The sequence below is a fragment of the Chenopodium quinoa genome, unplaced genomic scaffold (assembly GCF_001683475.1).
Source record: "Chenopodium quinoa cultivar QQ74 unplaced genomic scaffold, ASM168347v1, whole genome shotgun sequence".
NCBI lineage: Eukaryota > Viridiplantae > Streptophyta > Magnoliopsida > Caryophyllales > Amaranthaceae > Chenopodium > Chenopodium quinoa.
This window is the reverse complement of record NW_018742393.1, coordinates 2,372,709-2,391,390: the sequence shown is the minus strand read 5'-3', so window position 1 is coordinate 2,391,390 and position 18,682 is coordinate 2,372,709. Positions and strand designations below refer to the sequence as shown.

General features: G+C 35.1%; 2 protein-coding genes across 4 annotated transcripts; one reads left to right on the top strand and one right to left on the bottom strand.

Annotated features, from left to right (window-relative positions):
• Positions 1-602: 602 nt before the first annotated feature.
• Positions 603-14,333, bottom strand: LOC110703804 (regulator of nonsense transcripts UPF2-like). Of its 3 annotated transcripts, none has more exons than XM_021881595.1 (17): positions 14,183-14,333; positions 13,787-13,884; positions 13,372-13,459; positions 12,545-12,747; positions 11,601-11,945; positions 9,645-9,749; positions 8,724-8,851; positions 8,226-8,399; positions 7,942-8,023; positions 6,926-7,276; positions 6,617-6,814; positions 6,405-6,506; positions 4,861-5,112; positions 4,550-4,768; positions 3,803-3,973; positions 2,543-2,728; positions 603-2,247 (listed from the first exon to the last, which is right to left on the bottom strand). In XM_021881595.1, exons 2-17 carry the CDS (start codon positions 13,862-13,864, stop codon positions 1,297-1,299), a joined length of 3,633 nt encoding a protein of 1,210 aa, XP_021737287.1. In that variant the 5' UTR covers positions 13,865-13,884; positions 14,183-14,333; the 3' UTR covers positions 603-1,296. The 3 variants fall into 3 exon arrangements, with proteins under 3 accessions (XP_021737287.1, XP_021737281.1, XP_021737295.1); XM_021881589.1 differs by lacking the exon at positions 14,183-14,333 and adding an exon at positions 13,959-14,170; XM_021881603.1 differs by lacking the exon at positions 14,183-14,333 and adding an exon at positions 13,959-14,170 and having other exon boundaries at positions 13,787-13,869.
• Positions 14,334-15,996: 1,663 nt separating this feature from the next.
• LOC110703795 lies at positions 15,997-18,150 on the top strand. The gene is made up of 3 exons (XM_021881579.1): positions 15,997-16,153; positions 16,259-16,353; positions 17,063-18,150. The coding sequence occupies exons 1-3, from the start codon at positions 16,056-16,058 to the stop codon at positions 17,848-17,850; spliced, it is 981 nt and encodes a 326-aa protein (XP_021737271.1). The 5' UTR covers positions 15,997-16,055; the 3' UTR covers positions 17,851-18,150.
• The last annotated feature ends 532 nt before the right edge of the window (positions 18,151-18,682 follow it).

Below are 18,682 nucleotides of genomic sequence, written 5' to 3'. Positions count from 1 at the left end.
AGCGTGTGGCATGTGTGCTATTTGTTTTTGCATATTTTCATGTATTCCTCTTTTGGAGTAATTAGATATGGTCGGACATTCTGAAACTTGTGTGATAGTATTAATGATTTGTAATGTTACGAGAAATATAAGCAAAAAAATTAAATTTTGGATTAGTAATAATCATTTATCTTTATATTATGATCTATAAACAATTGCCATCTAAACTCAAAATATAAGTACAAGCCTACATGTGAATAAACTGCATGTTTAGTTACTCAAAAAATTTATAAAACAAGGTAAAAGTAGGCTCAAATTAAAAACAAGTCTTTTTAACCCTGTCAAATGTAGTTGGCAAAGATAAAATCAATATGAGAACCTGGATTGTTAACTAATAAATAAACAAAACCAAGATATTTATGATCAATGTTGAGTTCCACAATTCAATTAATCTAAGGTCCATTTGTTCATTGATAAAATATCATGCATCCAAAATTCCAAACACCAATTCTAACATGCATCACTTGAAATATAATTGACTTTTACTTCCTACGAGATTCAAGGATCAATAACTTTAAAAAATAAATCTAAGACATTAGGAACAGACAATAGCTCAAAAACAATTTTGAAGTGAGTAAATTTGCAAAGGAATCTGTAGAGAATTTAGGGCATGCTAATCACTAGAAAGTTTTTACAAGGCTTTGATCTTCTGATTGTTACATCAAAGGATTTAAAGCCAAGTTCTTCTCCACAAGTTTCCTTCAATCAAATCAGAGATCTGAATATACAAAGAGATACTTGGAGATTATGGAGAATTAACTGTGCCAGCAGTTCATCTACCAGACTCGTAAAAAAGAAGCACCCAGCACCTATATAACTGAAAACCATTTCGCATTCCATCCAGGGGCCAACTATTTACATTGGCAGTTAATCTTGTATAGAAAAATTTACAATGTTTTCAACCTAAATACAAGATAATATGAAAACTTCGCATTTTGAACATGAAACCCCCTTCAGCTATAGTTATAAACACACATTATCTTCAATCTCATGTCTGTTGGTATCCTGGCTTATGTCACGCAACATCCCACAGAACGCCTGACTTCCATGGTAATCGGAGCCCGTGTTTTGATGTTCCTCAAGCCTTTGCATTCCGGCATTGGCATCTATCTGCAAATACTGCCATAAATCATCTCAAGTGCAGCCTTATGCAGTTATGCTGACCCCCAGACTTAGTATGAAGTATCTCTGAGGAAGAAATCAAGAATAATCGGACCCAGTTTCATTCATTATCCAAATAATACATTAAATTGTTCCTTATCTCCTTCGACTATAAAAATGTCCACCGCCTGAATGATGGTGGTACCGATGGCGTGAGTCAGAACCTCTCCCGCTGCTTCCATCCCAAGCGCCACGACTAGGTATTCGGCCAATCCCAGATTGTGTCCAACCCATTATCTGGTTACCAACCCCATTAAGTTCCTCCTCTTCTCTGTCATTGTACTCCAAAACCAATCTCTTTATGTCCTGCTTCTCCTCGAGCTCAGCGGCTTCTTTCTGCTTCGTGCTCCTCACAAGAGAACAATCTTGAGGAATGGACATTTGTTTGGTTTGTTGCTTGTGCCCTCGCTTCACAAGAACTTTTACACGGACCTCTCGGTTTCCGCCATTCTCTTCCTCCAATGTATCCTCCCCACTCTCTCCTTCAAGCCCTCTTCCATGATGATCCTTAGAACTCTCTAATAGGCTCATTGGTATCATCATGTCAAGTGTTGGGCGGGACCGCAGCTCAAGCTTACGGGATTCCAAACTCTCCTGCATAAGAGCTTTGAGCTCCCGATCAAACTCAGATTCTTCCTTTGGATCCCAAGCAGATGCCTTCTGTCTGACATGAATTTCACCATCTTCATCAGAAGCAGGACCGACATCATCATCATCATCCTCTATCTCACTACCTGCGTCGTGATTCTCATCATCCAAGTCATCATCGCCATCATGACCCCCATCACCAATTGAGCCACTGCCTGAATCCGATTCACTATCCCCAATTATATCCTCATGTCCCCCACCATTTTCATCGACACCATTTGCAAGGCCTTGACCATTTACAAGATGGTTTCGAGATATACTGTTTGAACGCTTCTCATTGTCCGAATGCCTTTCACTACTGGCCTTACCTTCATGCTCCTCCAGTTCTGCAAGGGCAGCATTTACTTCTTCAACAGAGGTAAATCGAGACATATTGGGTCGCAGATCAGCAAAGAGATCCTGTGAAATGCAAAATTTTTAACCAAAAATAGAAAGAAATGAAACCTAAACATATACAAAGCATATATCGACCGCTTATGCAAAAAAGAATTCTTCTTCCAATCGCCATAACCAAAAAGAGGAGAATCAATCATGGCTTTAACAAGGCCACAAAGATTAATTACAGGAATTGCAATCGTGAACATTATATAATTTTGAAGCTATTAAACAGCTTTCACCAATAAATGATAATGTCCTATTATATTCATGTCCAGGACCTCATACAGACAGCTAAGTGAAACTGTGAGAGACAAACCTGCAAGTCAAACTCAATATCAAGTGGCAGAACACCCTTGCTCAGACTATATCTCTGGAAATGTATCAAAAATCGATCAAGTTTCCTTCTGGATGAACCTCGATCAAAGTAATGTCCACAGGTCTCAAGAAGTGTAATAACCATTCTAATACGGAAACAATCCTCGGGGGGGTCAAGAACATCTTGCTGATAGGAAGAAAAAAATCCAATTAGGAATGACAGTTGTACTAGGGGAAAAAAAAGGAAAAACAGAAAAGAAAGATAAGAGACTTCATGATTAAAAAAAAATGCATATACTGAAGGTCTAGGGTATGTCATCTAAGGAATTTCGTGGATGAAAAATTCAAATTGCACGTATAGAATTCAAAACACAGCTCAGTCTTCATGACACATATCTCCAATTCTCCAATTATCTTGTAATTTTTCATTACAAAAAAAGATGGTGAGTGATTTTGGCAAGACCTAGGCTCAAGTCACGATGGGACAACATTGCCGCGGACCAAGGCTCGTTCAGTAAAAGGAAGGCAGAAAATAGGGATGGCAGGTGGGTATTAAAATGCGGGTCCCGCACCGCACCCGCCCTAGTTGGAGCGGGTATGGGTCTAACTTAGGCGGGTATGGGTACAAAAGTCATACCCACCGTGGGTAGCGGGTAGGTGGTGGATTTGATGCCATACCCGCCTATTACCCGTCTACCCATCCAGTTACCCGCCAGTTACCCGCCAACTTATTACTACTTTTATTTTTTTATCACAAATTGATTACTACCTTGTATAATATGCTATTAAAATATTTAGATATGGCAAAATGACATATTTATAGAAAATTTATGAAACAAATGTTGTTAGGTCGGCGAGTAAAAAGCAGGTGGTGGATATGCACATGGGTGGGGTGGATCTAGGTTTCTACCCACATAGGCGGGTGTGGGTGTTAAAATTTTACCCGCCGCGGGTAGCGGGTAGGTGGCGGGTATAAAAAATTTTGGCGGGTGCGGGTATGGGGGAGGGGTTACCCGCACCGCCAAATTGCCATCCCTAGCAGAAAATATACTTGACCAAATAAAAAAAAATCGATTAAAGCATGACCATGTGGCCTCAAGTCACGATGGGACAACATTGACGAGAGCCAAGGCTCATTAAGTAAAAGGAAAGCAGCAACTATCTTGAACAACTATACATACTATAATCACTCTCGTCAGTATCATGAGGCATCATATTTCATAAAAGAAGAGTGACCTCAAGGAGAAGTACAGTTTAATACCTCAGCAGTACCATGGCCAAAAACAAGAATCAAGTACAGTGTCTCAAAGATAACAGACGAGTCCACATGCTCATAGTTATATAGCTCCCCTAAGAAACGCATGTGTGCAAGTCGTCGTTGCTGCATAGTAAAGTCATTCAACTCTAGTCCCAATCTGATCTCCTCCAAAACCTGAAATCAAATTAGCAAACATCACACAACTCACTAGAGGACACATGGATAACACCTCTTTAGAAGATTCAACCAACAAAGTTTGCTGCCTAGCAAAAAAAAAGGGGGGGGGGGGTAAAATACTGAAATAAAAAGGGATATAAAAGATAAAAACTACAATTAGCAACTTAAAAAACTCCAAACTGTTGTGCAGGTCAACGAATTGAATCTTTTGGCCTAACCCCGAAAAAGGACACTCATGCTAGGTGAAAACTTATACAAAGTATTACGTGTTAGGAGGCCCTACAATTACCCATTTAGCTTCACTCAACACAAAATTCTGAACTCGTTGTTAGCATCTTGTACAGTAGTATATTAATCAATAAATCTTGACCAAATTACCCCCCCCCCCCCCCCCACCAAAAAAAAAAAAAAAAAAAAAAAAACTGCAATAATAAGAATTACAAGATTTCATAGGTTCAACATAAATAGCAGAAAACAAAGACAGGAAAAAAACTATGAAATTCGATACTGCAGAAGATATTATGAAGATGATGCCAAATGCTAGCCCAGAAATTAATCACTAAAAAACCCTACCTCGTCAACAACAGCAACGGCAAAATCATCATGGTAGCGACTTAGTCCAGCAGTCAGTGATGCAATAAGGTGAATTTGTCCATATTTTCCCCGATGAACCTTCAAAAAGCATTTCAGAAGATATGGCTCACATTCACTCCATGGCAATTTCCGAAGTTGTCTAAGCACATGCTCAATGGAGGACTTGTCAAGATCTGAGAAGAGCATTTTTCGAATATACTGCAGATAACATAAAGCATGTTATGTTTTAATACCAAGACCATTAACACTGGCAAACACAAAAGTAAAAAATAACCGAATATAGATCAAACCTGATGCAAGGGCGGGCGAACTTTAGTGATTCTGGCAGATCTCTCTGGAGGTTTGCATAGATAATATGCATTTTCAACAAGAGTGCTATGACGAGGGTCCAGATTCTTCACATTTTTCAGCCGCATCAGAATCTCCAACATGTTAGCCATGCGCATTGTGGTTTCAGGAGAACGATACAAGAACCGCCCACATGTCTCCAGAAGATTGCAAGCCACATCTATATTATGATGGGTAAATTCATCCAAGCAAGCCTGGACCAACAACAAATGCCATCTTTTCATAAGTAAAAACAGAAAACGACATAAGCTCTAGATAGATATCATCTGCAGAATCTACACTCAATCAGAAAATATAACTTATCCATTGCTCAAGTTTTACAAACTACAATAGCAAATATTTATCATTTCCACACCCTGAGGATTTACAAAGTTGCGTTCAGAACCCTAAGATTTGAAAAAACATATCATGCACAACAGTCAAAAGAGGTCATGAACCAGAACACCCTCTCACCCATCCAATGGGTCAATAGACCAACACATCCCTCGGATTCTCGGAAGGCCTGAATGTTATTAAAAAAAATTTTGAAATAACATATGGAGCTATAACTTTGACTGTGTTTAAATAAGAAAATTTGGAGGGAAGAGAAAAGGAGTAATTATTTTCTCCTTTTTAATTATGACATGAAGAAGGGAAAGGAAGTGAACAAAAGATTCAAAGCACCACACTCCTTCCCCTCTTAATAAACCAAATCCTTCGACTTGAAAGAAACATAAAAGCTCCCTTCATCCCTCCCCTTCCCTCTATGATTGATATCTAAACAATGTGATAGACCTGAGATGCATGTATACTAACTAGTAACTACCAAGGTTGTCAGAAATTCAGGATCAAGATCCTACTTCCAATGAAAGTATACCCAGCAGTAGACTGTGGGATCCGAAAAAAATGAATCAAAGATCGAATTAATACCATAGACCAACAGCTGTTATCATTATCATAATAATGATAAATGTTCGGAATATTTAGGCAAAAGACATCTAAATAGCATAAATTAAGACAAAAGCCATCTAATAAGGATAAAACTAAATTATAAGTCATAATATTATGCTACTAGCTGATCAACATCACTATTGCACCTAATCCAACAAAACAAGAAAGCCAAACATCATCTAAGATTGTTTTACTCTTTGTCAAACTTCCACTGTGAATAATCAGTCTCCAATTTTGCAAATACCAAAGTTTTAAAAATTTAAAAATTATGAACTGTATTGTACAACCCAATAGATCTGGATAGTAACCCTAACAACTAAAGGTGATAATAAATCCATAGTTGCTCATATACTTGTAATACAGAGCTTGCAGCTCAGTGCAACTAATTTTTGCAATACCGTTAAGTAGTAGAGACTATAGAATATAGACAATAATCGTCATCTCTAACAAATATGAAACATTACAATAATAAACTGCAATCACAGTTACTATGTACCACATTACCACCTAACAAACAACCTCAAGCTGGAAAAAACTTCATATACCACAAAAGTACCTTTAAGCAGCTAAATACAAGTGCAGCTGGTGCAATTTTAAATTTGCACAGTTCCCCAATGAATCGGATATTCCTGATCTTTGTTTCAATGTTCATTTGATCCTGGGGTAGGTAATGTACAATAAGAGAATTTTAATTTTCAGTACAAAGATGGGAAGGGGAAAAAACAAGCTAACCATGCAACTGAATGCACATAGGAACTAGAGAATAACCTTCTTATTAATCAAGTAATTGAACTCCTCTTCCAACATCTGAAGGAGCATTGAAGAAATATCCTTCATACAAGTAGACAATGTGGCAACCATTCGAGAGTAATACGGAAGCAACTCTAAGGAGGTTCGGGGGACATTGAACAGTGCCCTCACAAGCTTTTTCCGATTACTCTTTGAGTTCAAATAGCAAAATTCTACCTGAAAAACAAACAATCAAACATATATTTTTATTCAGAGGCCATCCAAGATGTAAAATAAGAGTTGAAAACGAAAAACTTCATCAAATCTTTAAAGCAGCGCAATACATACAGTTAATTGATCAATAAGATCACGGCTGACAGAACCTGGAAGCCGCTGTAGCAAAGTTTCCAAATTGGTACCGTCAAGACCTTTGTGTTTTTCCTTTTCTTTATCTCCTTTCTTATCTGCATCTTTATCTTTTCCTCTCTCTTTGTCAACTTCTTTATTCTTCTCTTTCTCCTCTTTATCTTTTCCCTTCCCTTCTTTATCCTTCCCTTTCTCCTCTTTATCTTTTCCCATTCCTTCTTTATCCTTCCCTTTCTCAATTGTTTTACCATCCTGCAATGTTGGAGAATCTACAGAGGATTCAACATTATCCTCAATGGCTATGTGGCACTGATCAGGTTCTGAGGCAGCATCCTGATTATAAAACAATCAAGTCATTAAATGGACATTAAAAAATTAGATGCAGACATTATAAAATGCATAGATTCTTGAGTTCATAGACACATTTACATGTATCATCAAAGATGGACTTAGCAGTTTAAGACCCTATGAGATGATAACCAAAATTCTTCCTTACCCATGACTTTTGGATTCTAATTTCTTTATCCCTCACCCATTAACTCTTAGCAAACTCCTAAAAATATCATCAACAACAGTGAAGAGAACAGAACAAGAGGCTGACTTGGATCATGTTTGCATCGACCAAAAAGAAAGACGTGACCAATCAATTAACTTTTGATATCTAATCAGTAGATTTTCAAAGATCATCATTTCATACAGTAACAGATAAATGACAATGTAGAAGGCCTTTTTTTAAGTCTTATACTCTACCAAGAAAATCCAAGAGTACTGCATTAAGGGATCTACCTCCATCACATAATTCACAACATTAACATTAGCCCAACATCTAGTAAACACAACATCAACAACAAAAGTCAAGTTGAGGGTTAAAGACTTGTTTGGACTATAGCACAAATTAGAAATCAAGTCACATTAGCTAACATTACAGAATCACTTACATCTGATAATAAAATCAACAATCAAGGATTATGCATTACTAAAATAACAGAATCACTTACAGATGACTGGTCTTGCGCCTTTGCATGTTGCTCACTGGATTTGGAATCAGCTTCCCCCAATAAAACTGCGGGAACAAATGCTCTGGAAACAAATAAAAAAAAATTAATCATTCAATGATTGTATGTCTTCTAATCAAAAGCACTAGCTAAAAAGAGCATCAACCATCTAATTCTAATATTGCACCCCTGTTTCTTTAGGGTGTTCCCTGTGGAAAGAGAATGCCCCCAAACAGACAACTAAATCAACTAGTTCAAATGTAGAAAAAGATAATCAAAAATCAAACCTAAGATCAGGCAAACACTCATAGAAAGCTCTTGTATCTTCATCATCCCACACAGCTTCAGCAGCAGAAGATTCCTTTCCAGCAGAAGAAGAAGAATCATCCCCGCTAGTTACCCTTGTAGTATGACCATCCTCAGGCATCACTGGAGGTTGCATATCAAGGGCTTCAGCTAGACTGACAAGAGCAAAGAACAAAAAAAGTAATCTGAATAAAAATACTTCAATTAAAAAAATAATAATAAATTGACCAATCAAAATATAATCCCTCCATCCCATAGAAAAGTTTGCATCTACTGAAAGTCTGAAAGATGCCCCACATTAAACTATTATAGTACGCATTCTTCTTTTAGCAAGTTTTTTCACTTTACTTGTTCTTGGGCCTTTTACTCTCTACTTTCTCTCTTTAACTTCCATGCCATTTGTCAATAACTTGTCCTAGGGAGTATATAAAGCTAAATGGATTCATATTTTTTTTTAAAAAAAAATGCAAGAAACTTACGATGATACACCCCGATACAAATGGTCATAAGATTTTCGCAGCTTCTCGTATAAAGATGCATTATCATCACTAAGCTCCCCTTTTGCATTCAAAATTTTTGCATTCTCATGCTCCATCTCGCGAAGAGACTGAAGAAGGATTCAATCAAGAATCAACAGAAGTTCCCGGGTGGAGTGGGGGGTTGGTAAGTAATTAACAATCAAAGGGAATTAAGGTGTGACAAACCGTTCAAACAACTTCAGATGAAAAGAAAGAAAACATATTGGAACATTACCTATGAAGTGAAAAGTTTTAGCAGCACACAGCAACTTAACAATTCTCAGCATGAAAAATGGAAAGTAAAATTGGTGAGAGAAATAGGCACATGAAGCTAACACCAAAAGCAAAGTACTCAAGAAAGTAAACGAAGTGAAGGATAGAGAGTAAAAGAGAAAATGCTACTTTCTTACTCCCTTGTAATCATTCCCACTAGACATTTTGTGGCCTTCAAGACAGAACTATAATGAAGAAATTCTCTTAACTTATGCAAAATGTTTTTATCCTAAAATAGTATTTCAAAATTATATAAGAAAATTTTGACATAAGATATAGGCATACAGCATATGAAATCGCCATATTTTACAGGAATCTAACCACACTTTGACTTGGAACAGGTCATTAGAACATTATATGCAGAATAGAGGGAGTATAATATGCGCTTCAAAGCACAATATGATAGTGATATACTATGCCCTCTAACTTCTCAGTACAAAAAAAAAATTGAGAGTAAGCCAATGATAAGAGCACACAATAGATACAGCATCCAAATAATTTTGCACGAACAATGAAACCTCAGAGCAAATACTAAAAAGAACACACATAAAAGTGAAGCTGAATGGAAAACAGATAAAATAGAGGGGGTGGACAGGTATGGAGACTTACAGCATGCTCAGTATGCAGAACTTCAGCAACAGCATCATAATACCCATGAAATGCCTTCTTAAAGATTTTCTTCTGATCAGCAGTGACATTTAGGCCTTTGAAAAACTGTTATAAGATACTAGTGTTCAGAAAAAATGCACCACGGGATTGATAACACTACCGGGAAATTCCAAAAATGTTATTATCGTTATGATAATCTGTTATATGATAGCCCTCTTTTTCCATTTTCCTTTCTGGAGTGGGGGTGTTAGTAAAAGAATAAGTGGGGTGGAAGACCAAAAAAGAGTAGATGTAAGGACCAAGGGTGACATGAACATCAAAACATCAAAAATTGGCTACCTTAGATTACGTAAATCAAACAATCAATAACATAATACTAAAAAAGACACCATGAATGACACATGTCATTTCTTGGTGCTGTTTTTTCCCTCCAAAACTCTCCTCGCCCTTTTTAGCAAAAATCTTTTATTTTTGGAATATTTGTATAATACAACTATAATAATATATTATTCCTAATCTTATATATTACCTTTATATAATTGTATTCCTTTTTATTTCATGTTCTATTTATTTAAAATAGTTAAACATGATTTTGAGACTTTTCAATTAAGGGAAAATAAGCTATAATTTAGAAGGTTGAAATATGGTGGAGGGTATAAAATAACGGAGCCAAAAATACGATATTAACATTTAAATTACCATTATATAGTTGTATAGTAGTGGGGTTCAATGGAATTTTTATTTTTTTTAATTCATGGTGTTGATTTGAAACCTTATGAAATAATAATAATTGAGTTAGTTTTCTGGTAAGTATTTTTGAAATAATTTTACCAACAAACTTTTTTTTTCCTTCCAAAAATATATTAACTATTACAAAAACAGGTCATAATTACCTCGATCATTTTGGACATATGTCAAGCTATCATTTAAAAATTTCTCGCCAATACAATATATGATGTCAGCTTTAAGGGTGGCTTTTTTTTTTAAAAAAAAAAAGTTATTCTACTTAGCTTATTTTTTGGAAGTACATTATATAGTATATATTTTTTTGAACTAAATTAAATCATTAATAAAAAAGCATAAAACATCTACGTTGTATAGTTTTATTAGGAATAACATGCATCGTTAATATAAGATAATGTATACTATGTTTAAATATTTTCAACAAAACTAATCAAAAATAATATATTTTTTCCTCAATTGCAGTTTTAATAATTTTTGCCTTTTTCATCTTTCTTAAATGTATTGTATTTGTTTATTCCACATGAATTGTCTCATTTTTATATTATATCACAAATTAATTATGGAAAAACAGGGCTAATACTACCGTGCATCGCACAGGCACTAATCTAGTTCATATCTAAATAAATCTTTATCATTGATATACCCTAACAGCTTAACTTTACTAACATCAAAAAAATCATAAGATTCTTTCTAATTTTAAGATAAATAGATTTTTAAATCAACCTTCACAACTAGTCAAAAGAGATATCAAATCCATAGCAGTTCTTCATAAAATGAAGTGACTCACTGAAAGCATAATTTTCTGTTTGGCATTGAATATCGACAAAACCACCACCTAGATAGAACTAATTAAGGAGGTCAATTAATGTTCACTTCAATTAACTATACAAATGAATTATGAAAATTTCCAGCAGTACTTCAATGATGTAACTTACAGAACTACAAAAAAGTTCTTTACACAAACTATATGCATAATCACGGACACAGAGAACACAAACAAAAATTAATACATTGGAAAGATGATAATTCAGCATTGCCTTAGCTCTGTTAAGTTTACAATGCACACTACCTTATCTTGCTAGGTCAAAATTTACCACTTTTCCAAGCCAGCTAAAATGTACTCCGCATTTGAAGGGAAACTAACTCAAACAGCATAAGAGAGACATGTAAGCAGCAGTTTTACGTATTTTGAAGTCTCATTGACAAAATTACCTCTTCATTGGCTTCTGGTCCAGATAGTGGAAGGCCCAGGAAAACTCTTCCTTGTCGTGCAAATGTAGCAAGCAAAGACAGATTAGTCTGAGTAGCATCTCGGTCCTTCAGGTGTTCCAAGCTTGTGAGATCTTTAATGATGTTAACAAAAACGCTACTGTCTTCTATGACACCAACAAAGTACAATTCCAAAAGGAGCTTCAAAGAGCTGCGCTTCTTCATGGCTTTTGAATTTTTATCCGTCTCTAGATCTTCTGTTCCTTTCCCAGAAAAAAACACTTTTGATAAGCCCTGGGTCAGGCTCGATGAGAAATCCAGGTATCTTTGGTGAAGCAAAGAACAAATCTGTCAATTGTTGACCATTTCAGATGTCACAAATCAAAAAAAAAAATGAACATGAAGATCTACGTCAAACCCCCTCCCCTCAGCATTTTTCTTCTTTTTCATTCTTCATCCTTCCACTAGGACTAAAACGAGGCGTGACGTATAGAACTATAGACTCTATAGAGGTATCAAAAACAGTTCTATTCAGTCATAAATAAAATATAAAACCTCAACCATAAGACAAGATAAACACAAGTTACTGGACAGAAAGCCCAAAAAAGTTGCAAAGAAAATAACTTTTTCCCATAGAAGACCAGGAAAGGAGTCACAATAAAGGTATTATCTTCCCTAAGTAACTCCTACTGATAAAATAGTCATACAGAATTCCTTTAGAAACATAGACATGGGAAATAGTCCAAGAATCAAATATATGATTCATTAGACAGATAGCAAAGTGGTGAAATATCAAAATTCAAAAGAGCTGACCACATTACTCCAATCTCAAAGCAGTTCGCCAACAGATAATTCATAATAACGACAGTCTACTGATAATGTACAAAAAAACGAAATAAGACAATATATAGGGCAAAGACTGTGTTCGACTCCACAAACTATGCTACCTGAACAGCAGCCTGAATGTCTGAAGTTTTTAGCTTTGCATCACATATAGCTGCCACTGCCTCGGTCACAAATTTACTCAGGTTGACACCTCGCAAGTCATCCATCAACCCTTCACGTTGATCTTCACTTATCTGTTTAAGCTTTTTGATAACTGCAGTGTTACGTTTGATGCTAGAATCCAGCGTCCTCAAAAAAGCAGGATCTAAAAGCAACATGGAACAAAATCAATAGTCACAAGAAGATACCAACAATACCAAAAAGGACACAAGCTTTCAAGTTTCATTAATTCAATATACGAACGAATTCACTACTCATTAGATAGAAAAAATTAACCCCTCCAAACGAAAAAATAAGCCAACTAAACTATAACGAAGTGTGTTAAAAAGCTGTCATAGTTTCAAAAATAATAATGATCACTAAACGTAGTTCCCAAATAATTTTATTTTTAAAATTTATGGGCCTCAGATCAATGATTTAGGTCTTTGCTTCTACATAATGAACAGCTGGGTACAAATCCAATTCTACTCCAAAAAAAAAAAAAAAAAAAAAAAAAAAAAAAAAAAAAAAACGGGATATAAAAACATAATTCGTATCACATAAAAGTACAGCAGCTAGAGCTCAACATTCCACACAAATTCCAGACTAATCTCCATTATATGCCCCCAAGTTCCAGGAACCTATCCCCTTAATTACCTATCCACCATCATTTCCCAAACAACAAATGACATTTTCCTATTCGATTGGCAAGTGTTTGCAGTCATTCAATTAACAAGAGAACAATTTCATAAAGAGCAAAGGCAAAACCAGAAAGTTCTCGTTCACTAACCAGGTCTTTCGGGCTTCAAGTTACTTTGCCGAAGAGCCAATTTTGCGTCTATCGATTTCTTTAATTCTTCAACACGGGCAACGGCTTCCTGCATCCCAAGGGAATAAATGTTTTTTCAGGAGCACTAACAAATAATCTTTCCACTAATATTGCGAACAGGAAAAATCATGATGGTACCATATAATACATACTAATATATCAAACAAAACCAAACAAACAACATATTATAGCCTATTTGCCATGAATCCCATCACACCCAAAACACAATAAAAGAAAATTATAAATAAATTAGATTCGTAAGTATATGGCATTGATATATATCAAACAAAAATTACTATTAAAACTTTTAGTGAACATCAAATTTCGAACTACAAACCCCCAAAAAACTAAGAAGAAATTTTTCAAAAAGAAATACCTCGTCATCATGTTTGTCATGATTTTCACCAGAAGAATGGCATTCCTGTTGTGATTGTTGATCCATTTTTTCCGTCATATTATCTGTGTAAACGAGGACTGAAAACACAAATTTATAGGAGAAAAATTAAACAAACATAAACCCTAATTAAAAAGGGGATAGAGAAATTCACCAAATTAAAATCGCGGGATTAGTGGAATCAAAAGAGTTTTGTATCGAATAAATGAATAGCGGTAACAGACAAAGGTTACGACAAAATTAAGATGTTAATTTTGCATTCAGGAGTGTAAATTGGGGAAAACTAAAACCCTAAATTGCATCAAATAGAGAAAATAAAGGGAAAAATGTTCGAAATAAAGGAAGACATTATTACGCAGAGAAGAGAGAGGTCTTTACACAGTTATAGACTATACAAAGGTCAATTGCTTGACTTTTAGCCAAACGTCGTCGTGAAATGGTAACTTTTAGCAAAACGTCGTCGTGAAATGATGTTTGACGAATTGACGGTGGATGGGTGAACCGCCTCAATCTCGGGTTCTCATTCATAAACTCGTACGAAGTGATCTAGTTATTATGGGTCAAACTTGCTTTTAAAACAAAAAAATCGGTCAATTTCTTAGGCATATTCGATAGTGGTCATACGCAATTTCTATCTTACTCCCGGAGTATCGTGAGTATGGTATTTCGGAGTTAAAATGACGTCGTTTTTAGGTTGGGCAATACGTATATAGTCAGCCTCTTCTATTATCCCCTCCTTCTCGATTTTCTCCCTTTTCTTCTTGATATACTTTGTTTCCCTCTAATTTCTAAGATGATTTTGCGCAATTTGTTTGGTATCGAGGTCGATGATGCTCATTGTAGTGGTACTGAATCTGCTCTTGTGTGATTTTGATGCGAAAATCATTACAGATCTAAAATAACGTTTATTAGTTCTAAAATAATATAATCTATTTATAAAATAACAATTATTAGTTTTTAAATAATATAATCAGAAATAACATTTGTTAGTTCTAAAATAATATTTTTAGTTATAAAAATAGTATGCTTCTATTTGTAAAATAACACTTATTTTTAAAATCATAAAATCTGAAATAACATTGAGTAGTTCAAAAATAATATGATCAATAACAATAAATAACATGTTTAGTAAATAGAATAATATATACCCTTAACAAAGTTAATGGACTTGAACTACTTGCTGCTTCAGTGGAATAATATATAACATGTCTTCGATGGATGCAATTGAAGAATTTTCAACCGTTTCAAATCGTGAAATACAGAGAGAAAAAAGAAGAGTGATAGTGGAGAGTGAAATGAGGATAGTGAAATGAATTTATCTGATTTTCGTCAGTTTTTTTTTTTTCTTATTTATATATATATATTAGATTGGGCCTGGAGTACGGAGTACAATACTAGGTACTCCAGGAATACTTAATACTAATTGGTGATCATGGGTTGAACTTGCTTTTAGACCAAAAAAAAGTCAATTAATTTCAGGCATACTTAATAGTCATCAAAGGTCGAACTTGCCTTAAGATCTAAAAAAATGACAGTCAATTACATAAATATCCTTGATAATCGATAACAATTGGCTTTAAAAAAGGCAAAATACATACTTAAAAAATATACTTGTAAGTTGTACGGAGTAATAATTATGCGGATTAAATATTAAAGTCAAGCTGAAAAATTTACACATGCAAACTCTCTCAAAGTCTCAGTCACCAAAAAAATTCGATTCAGATTTCGATTGATATGGGCACATTAATTTATCATGACTTAAGTTTCAAATTAGGCCTCGTTCACTTCACTTTATTTTTGCTGAATTGAAATTATTTTTACTGAACTGAAATTATTTTTGCTGAACTAAAATTATATTTAATGAACTGAAATTATTTTTGTAGAACTTAAATTATTTATACAAAACTGAAATTAATATTACTGAACTGAAATTATTTTTTACTGATTTTCAATTATATTTCTTCTTTATAGTTACTGAATTTTACTGAAATGAAATTATTTTTACTGAATTAAAATTATTTTTACTTAATATATTTTTTTAAGGTGGAATAAACAAGGTCTTAAGTCCGATCTCATCAAATCCGATCGAACACCTAAATTGACACCTCCAGTTAGGAGTGTTAGAACTTAAAAGTGGGTTAAAGGTAAATTGGGCGCAAAAGTAATACAGAGTACAGTTTTAAAATTACAGTAACATCGTTGATTAAACATTTTAATCAATCAATAGTATAGTATTCTAGTGCTTAGTTAAATGGTATCAAACCTTAAGGTTACTCTGCAACAATGGCGTCCCCTCTATTCCCACTTCTCTTTCCTACCTTCTCTCTCTCTCAGCTCCACCTCCCTAAGGTCCCTCTTTCTCCTTTCACACTTTTTTTTTCTAGGTTGTTTCAATCAAATGAATTGTCTCACTATTTTTCATTTCTGATGATATCTTATTCTTCTTATTTTCAGGGGCAGATTTCTTGCTGATTCATTTGCAGCTAATTCAACATTATCCCGTGAATCTTTATTTGGGGTTTCTCATCCCCCATCATTCTATTTCCAAGGTTAATTAACTTCATTATTTCTTATATTTTTGGTTTTTTTTGTTTTGTATTTGCTGCACTCTATGTGTTTGTTAAAATTCCTCAATGCATTAGTGATTGAAATACAAGAAAAAGTTGCTTGCTTTGTGTTATTTTTTTAAAGTATTTGTAATTATTGAAAGATTCCTCAGGTTTTGTATCTTGGTTTTGTAACATTGTGTTGGCCAAATCCGCAAATATAACTATAAAAGTATGAAATATTTACTGCTATAAGAACAGACACTGATTTACAAATGTAACAGAAACATGTTAATACGTACTCAGACGCTCAAGAATTGCTGCCAAAGCTTATTTTCTAAAAAGGGGTAAATTTTTGGTAAGTTTTAGTGCCCTGATTATCGATTTTTATCAGTTGCATCAATGATGTGGTCCATTACTCCAATCAACGAAATCGCCCCCTACTTATAAGGTGGCACAACGATTACTGAACAATTTTTGTGTGAGATACAATTATGCACGCTATGTTTGTATTGGTGTATGTTGTCTATTTTACATTAGCTAAATTCATCAGCTTCACTCTGTGGACTCTTGAATCTTGAACTTTTGTTATGTCTACTTTCTATCTGATGAATCATATTGTATATTGTACAAGTGTATAGTCTAAGACTCTAAGCTATATTTGATTACTACATTTGGGTGACAATTGAATCTGAATGGACTCCTTTTGCAGCAAGATCATATGCCCGAGGTGATAGAAAGCAGTATGATCTTTTTGGTCAAGGACCACCAGGGAGTAAAGAATTTAGGAAGGCATGGACAAGGCAACTAGACGAAGAGGACTGTGTATGGACAGCGAGTGAAGATGAGAGCGATTCTGAGAAGAAATCAAGCCCTCTTGAGAAAGAAATTAGGAAAGTGAAGCAGAAAGCGAAAGAGCACTCTGATCGTATAGATGCTGATGACAGTGACGAGCTTTGGAGTGTATGGTCAGGCAGTGATGAGGAGAAAACATTATGGACAGGCAGTGAAGAAGATGATGACGATGATATTCCTACAGAACCTTATCCAAATGAGAAGAGTGATGAGTATATAGATAAGTTATTTGAGTTTGAAGAGACGCCTAAGTATAGAACTCTCTCAGAGCTATTGAAAGCTGAAGATGAACCAGAAGAGTTGTCCCCTGGAAAGAAAGCACGAAAACTTGCAGTTGAGAATGCCCTAAAGAAGTTGAAAAAAGGGCCAGATGGAAGGTACACTAATGTTTGGGAAGTGATGAGTGACATAGATATTCTCATTGGTGCATTTGAAAACATCGTTTCCGGGCCAGAGTATGCTGAACTTAGGCAGGGAGGTCCAAAGCAACTGAACATGCAATTTTTCAAGGACATTCAAGCAAAAATGAGGGATCCCAACTATAAGTTCACTCCAGAACTAAAGTTAAAGCCAAAGAGCAAACTAGTCCGAAGGAAAAAGTGGCAAAAGGCACAATCTAGAAGGCGGAAAGATCAAAAGCGGTAAATGTCTCCGTTTAGTATTCAACTTTTCTTGATTATGCTTGTAGGCTTGTAGGTTACTTTTGTCTCCCTACATAGTCATACATGTGAACATGCTAATGATCAATTTTGTAAAGATATATATATTTGTGTGTAGTGTGTAGACTGTGTACTGCTGTTCAGCCGTGCCACAACTAATTTAATGTGAAGTGAGCCTTACTGTACTTAATTTGGTATCTGAAAGCTTTTTAGAACTTCTGATTTCTGTTTTATGAACACTTCAAATGAAAGTAATTTACAAAATGACTAGATTAAGTTTCTGAAATTCTTGATTCTGTAAACAGCTTTTTATTTGCTTTAATAGTCTAGATGACATAGTACTTTGCCAACTTTGGTACCTTGGGATTGCCCATCATCATGTACTACATACTCGATTATAACACATAACAAATACAAAGTGTTAGCTATATCATAGCTGCAGCACTTGCAGTTTATTACACTGGTGATGTCTCTTCCTCAGCTAACATGTTCTTTTCCTTCCTAAATAGTAGGAGTATCTCCATCTAGTCTCTGGCTGCGTGTACTACAAGGCTATATGGTAATTAATAGCTTAGTACTGATTGTACATGCTGAGATATCCATCTTGCATCTTGCTATTATTGTTCAGGATTGCATGCACACTCTGAGGGTTTGTACTGAGCCACTTATCGTAAAGATTTTGGTTGTATTGGGTTCCCAATAGGTTTTCTACCATCAAGGGTGATGGTTGCTGCTGCTGATATCCATAAACTGCTGGTCCTGCTGGATAGTTTTGGAATCTTTGAAACCGACCCGAGTCAACAGAACCACCCACATCA

Excerpts from the sequence above, each read along its gene's own strand:
- LOC110703804 (XM_021881595.1), bottom strand. The coding sequence starts at position 13,864 with ATGACGGAAAAAATGGATCAACAATCACAACAGGAATGCCATTCTTCT. Across the intron at positions 12,748-13,371 it reads CTTGAAGCCCGAAAGACCTG|ATCCTGCTTTTTTGAGGACG; the intron begins GTTAGTGAACGA and ends TGTTGCTTTTAG. Across the intron at positions 2,248-2,542 it reads ATATTGAGTTTGACTTGCAG|GATCTCTTTGCTGATCTGCG; the intron begins GTTTGTCTCTCA and ends TGCATTTCACAG.
- LOC110703795 (XM_021881579.1), top strand. The coding sequence starts at position 16,056 with ATGGTATCAAACCTTAAGGTTACTCTGCAACAATGGCGTCCCCTCTAT. Across the intron at positions 16,154-16,258 it reads CTCAGCTCCACCTCCCTAAG|GGGCAGATTTCTTGCTGATT; the intron begins GTCCCTCTTTCT and ends TCTTATTTTCAG. Across the intron at positions 16,354-17,062 it reads CCCATCATTCTATTTCCAAG|CAAGATCATATGCCCGAGGT; the intron begins GTTAATTAACTT and ends CTCCTTTTGCAG.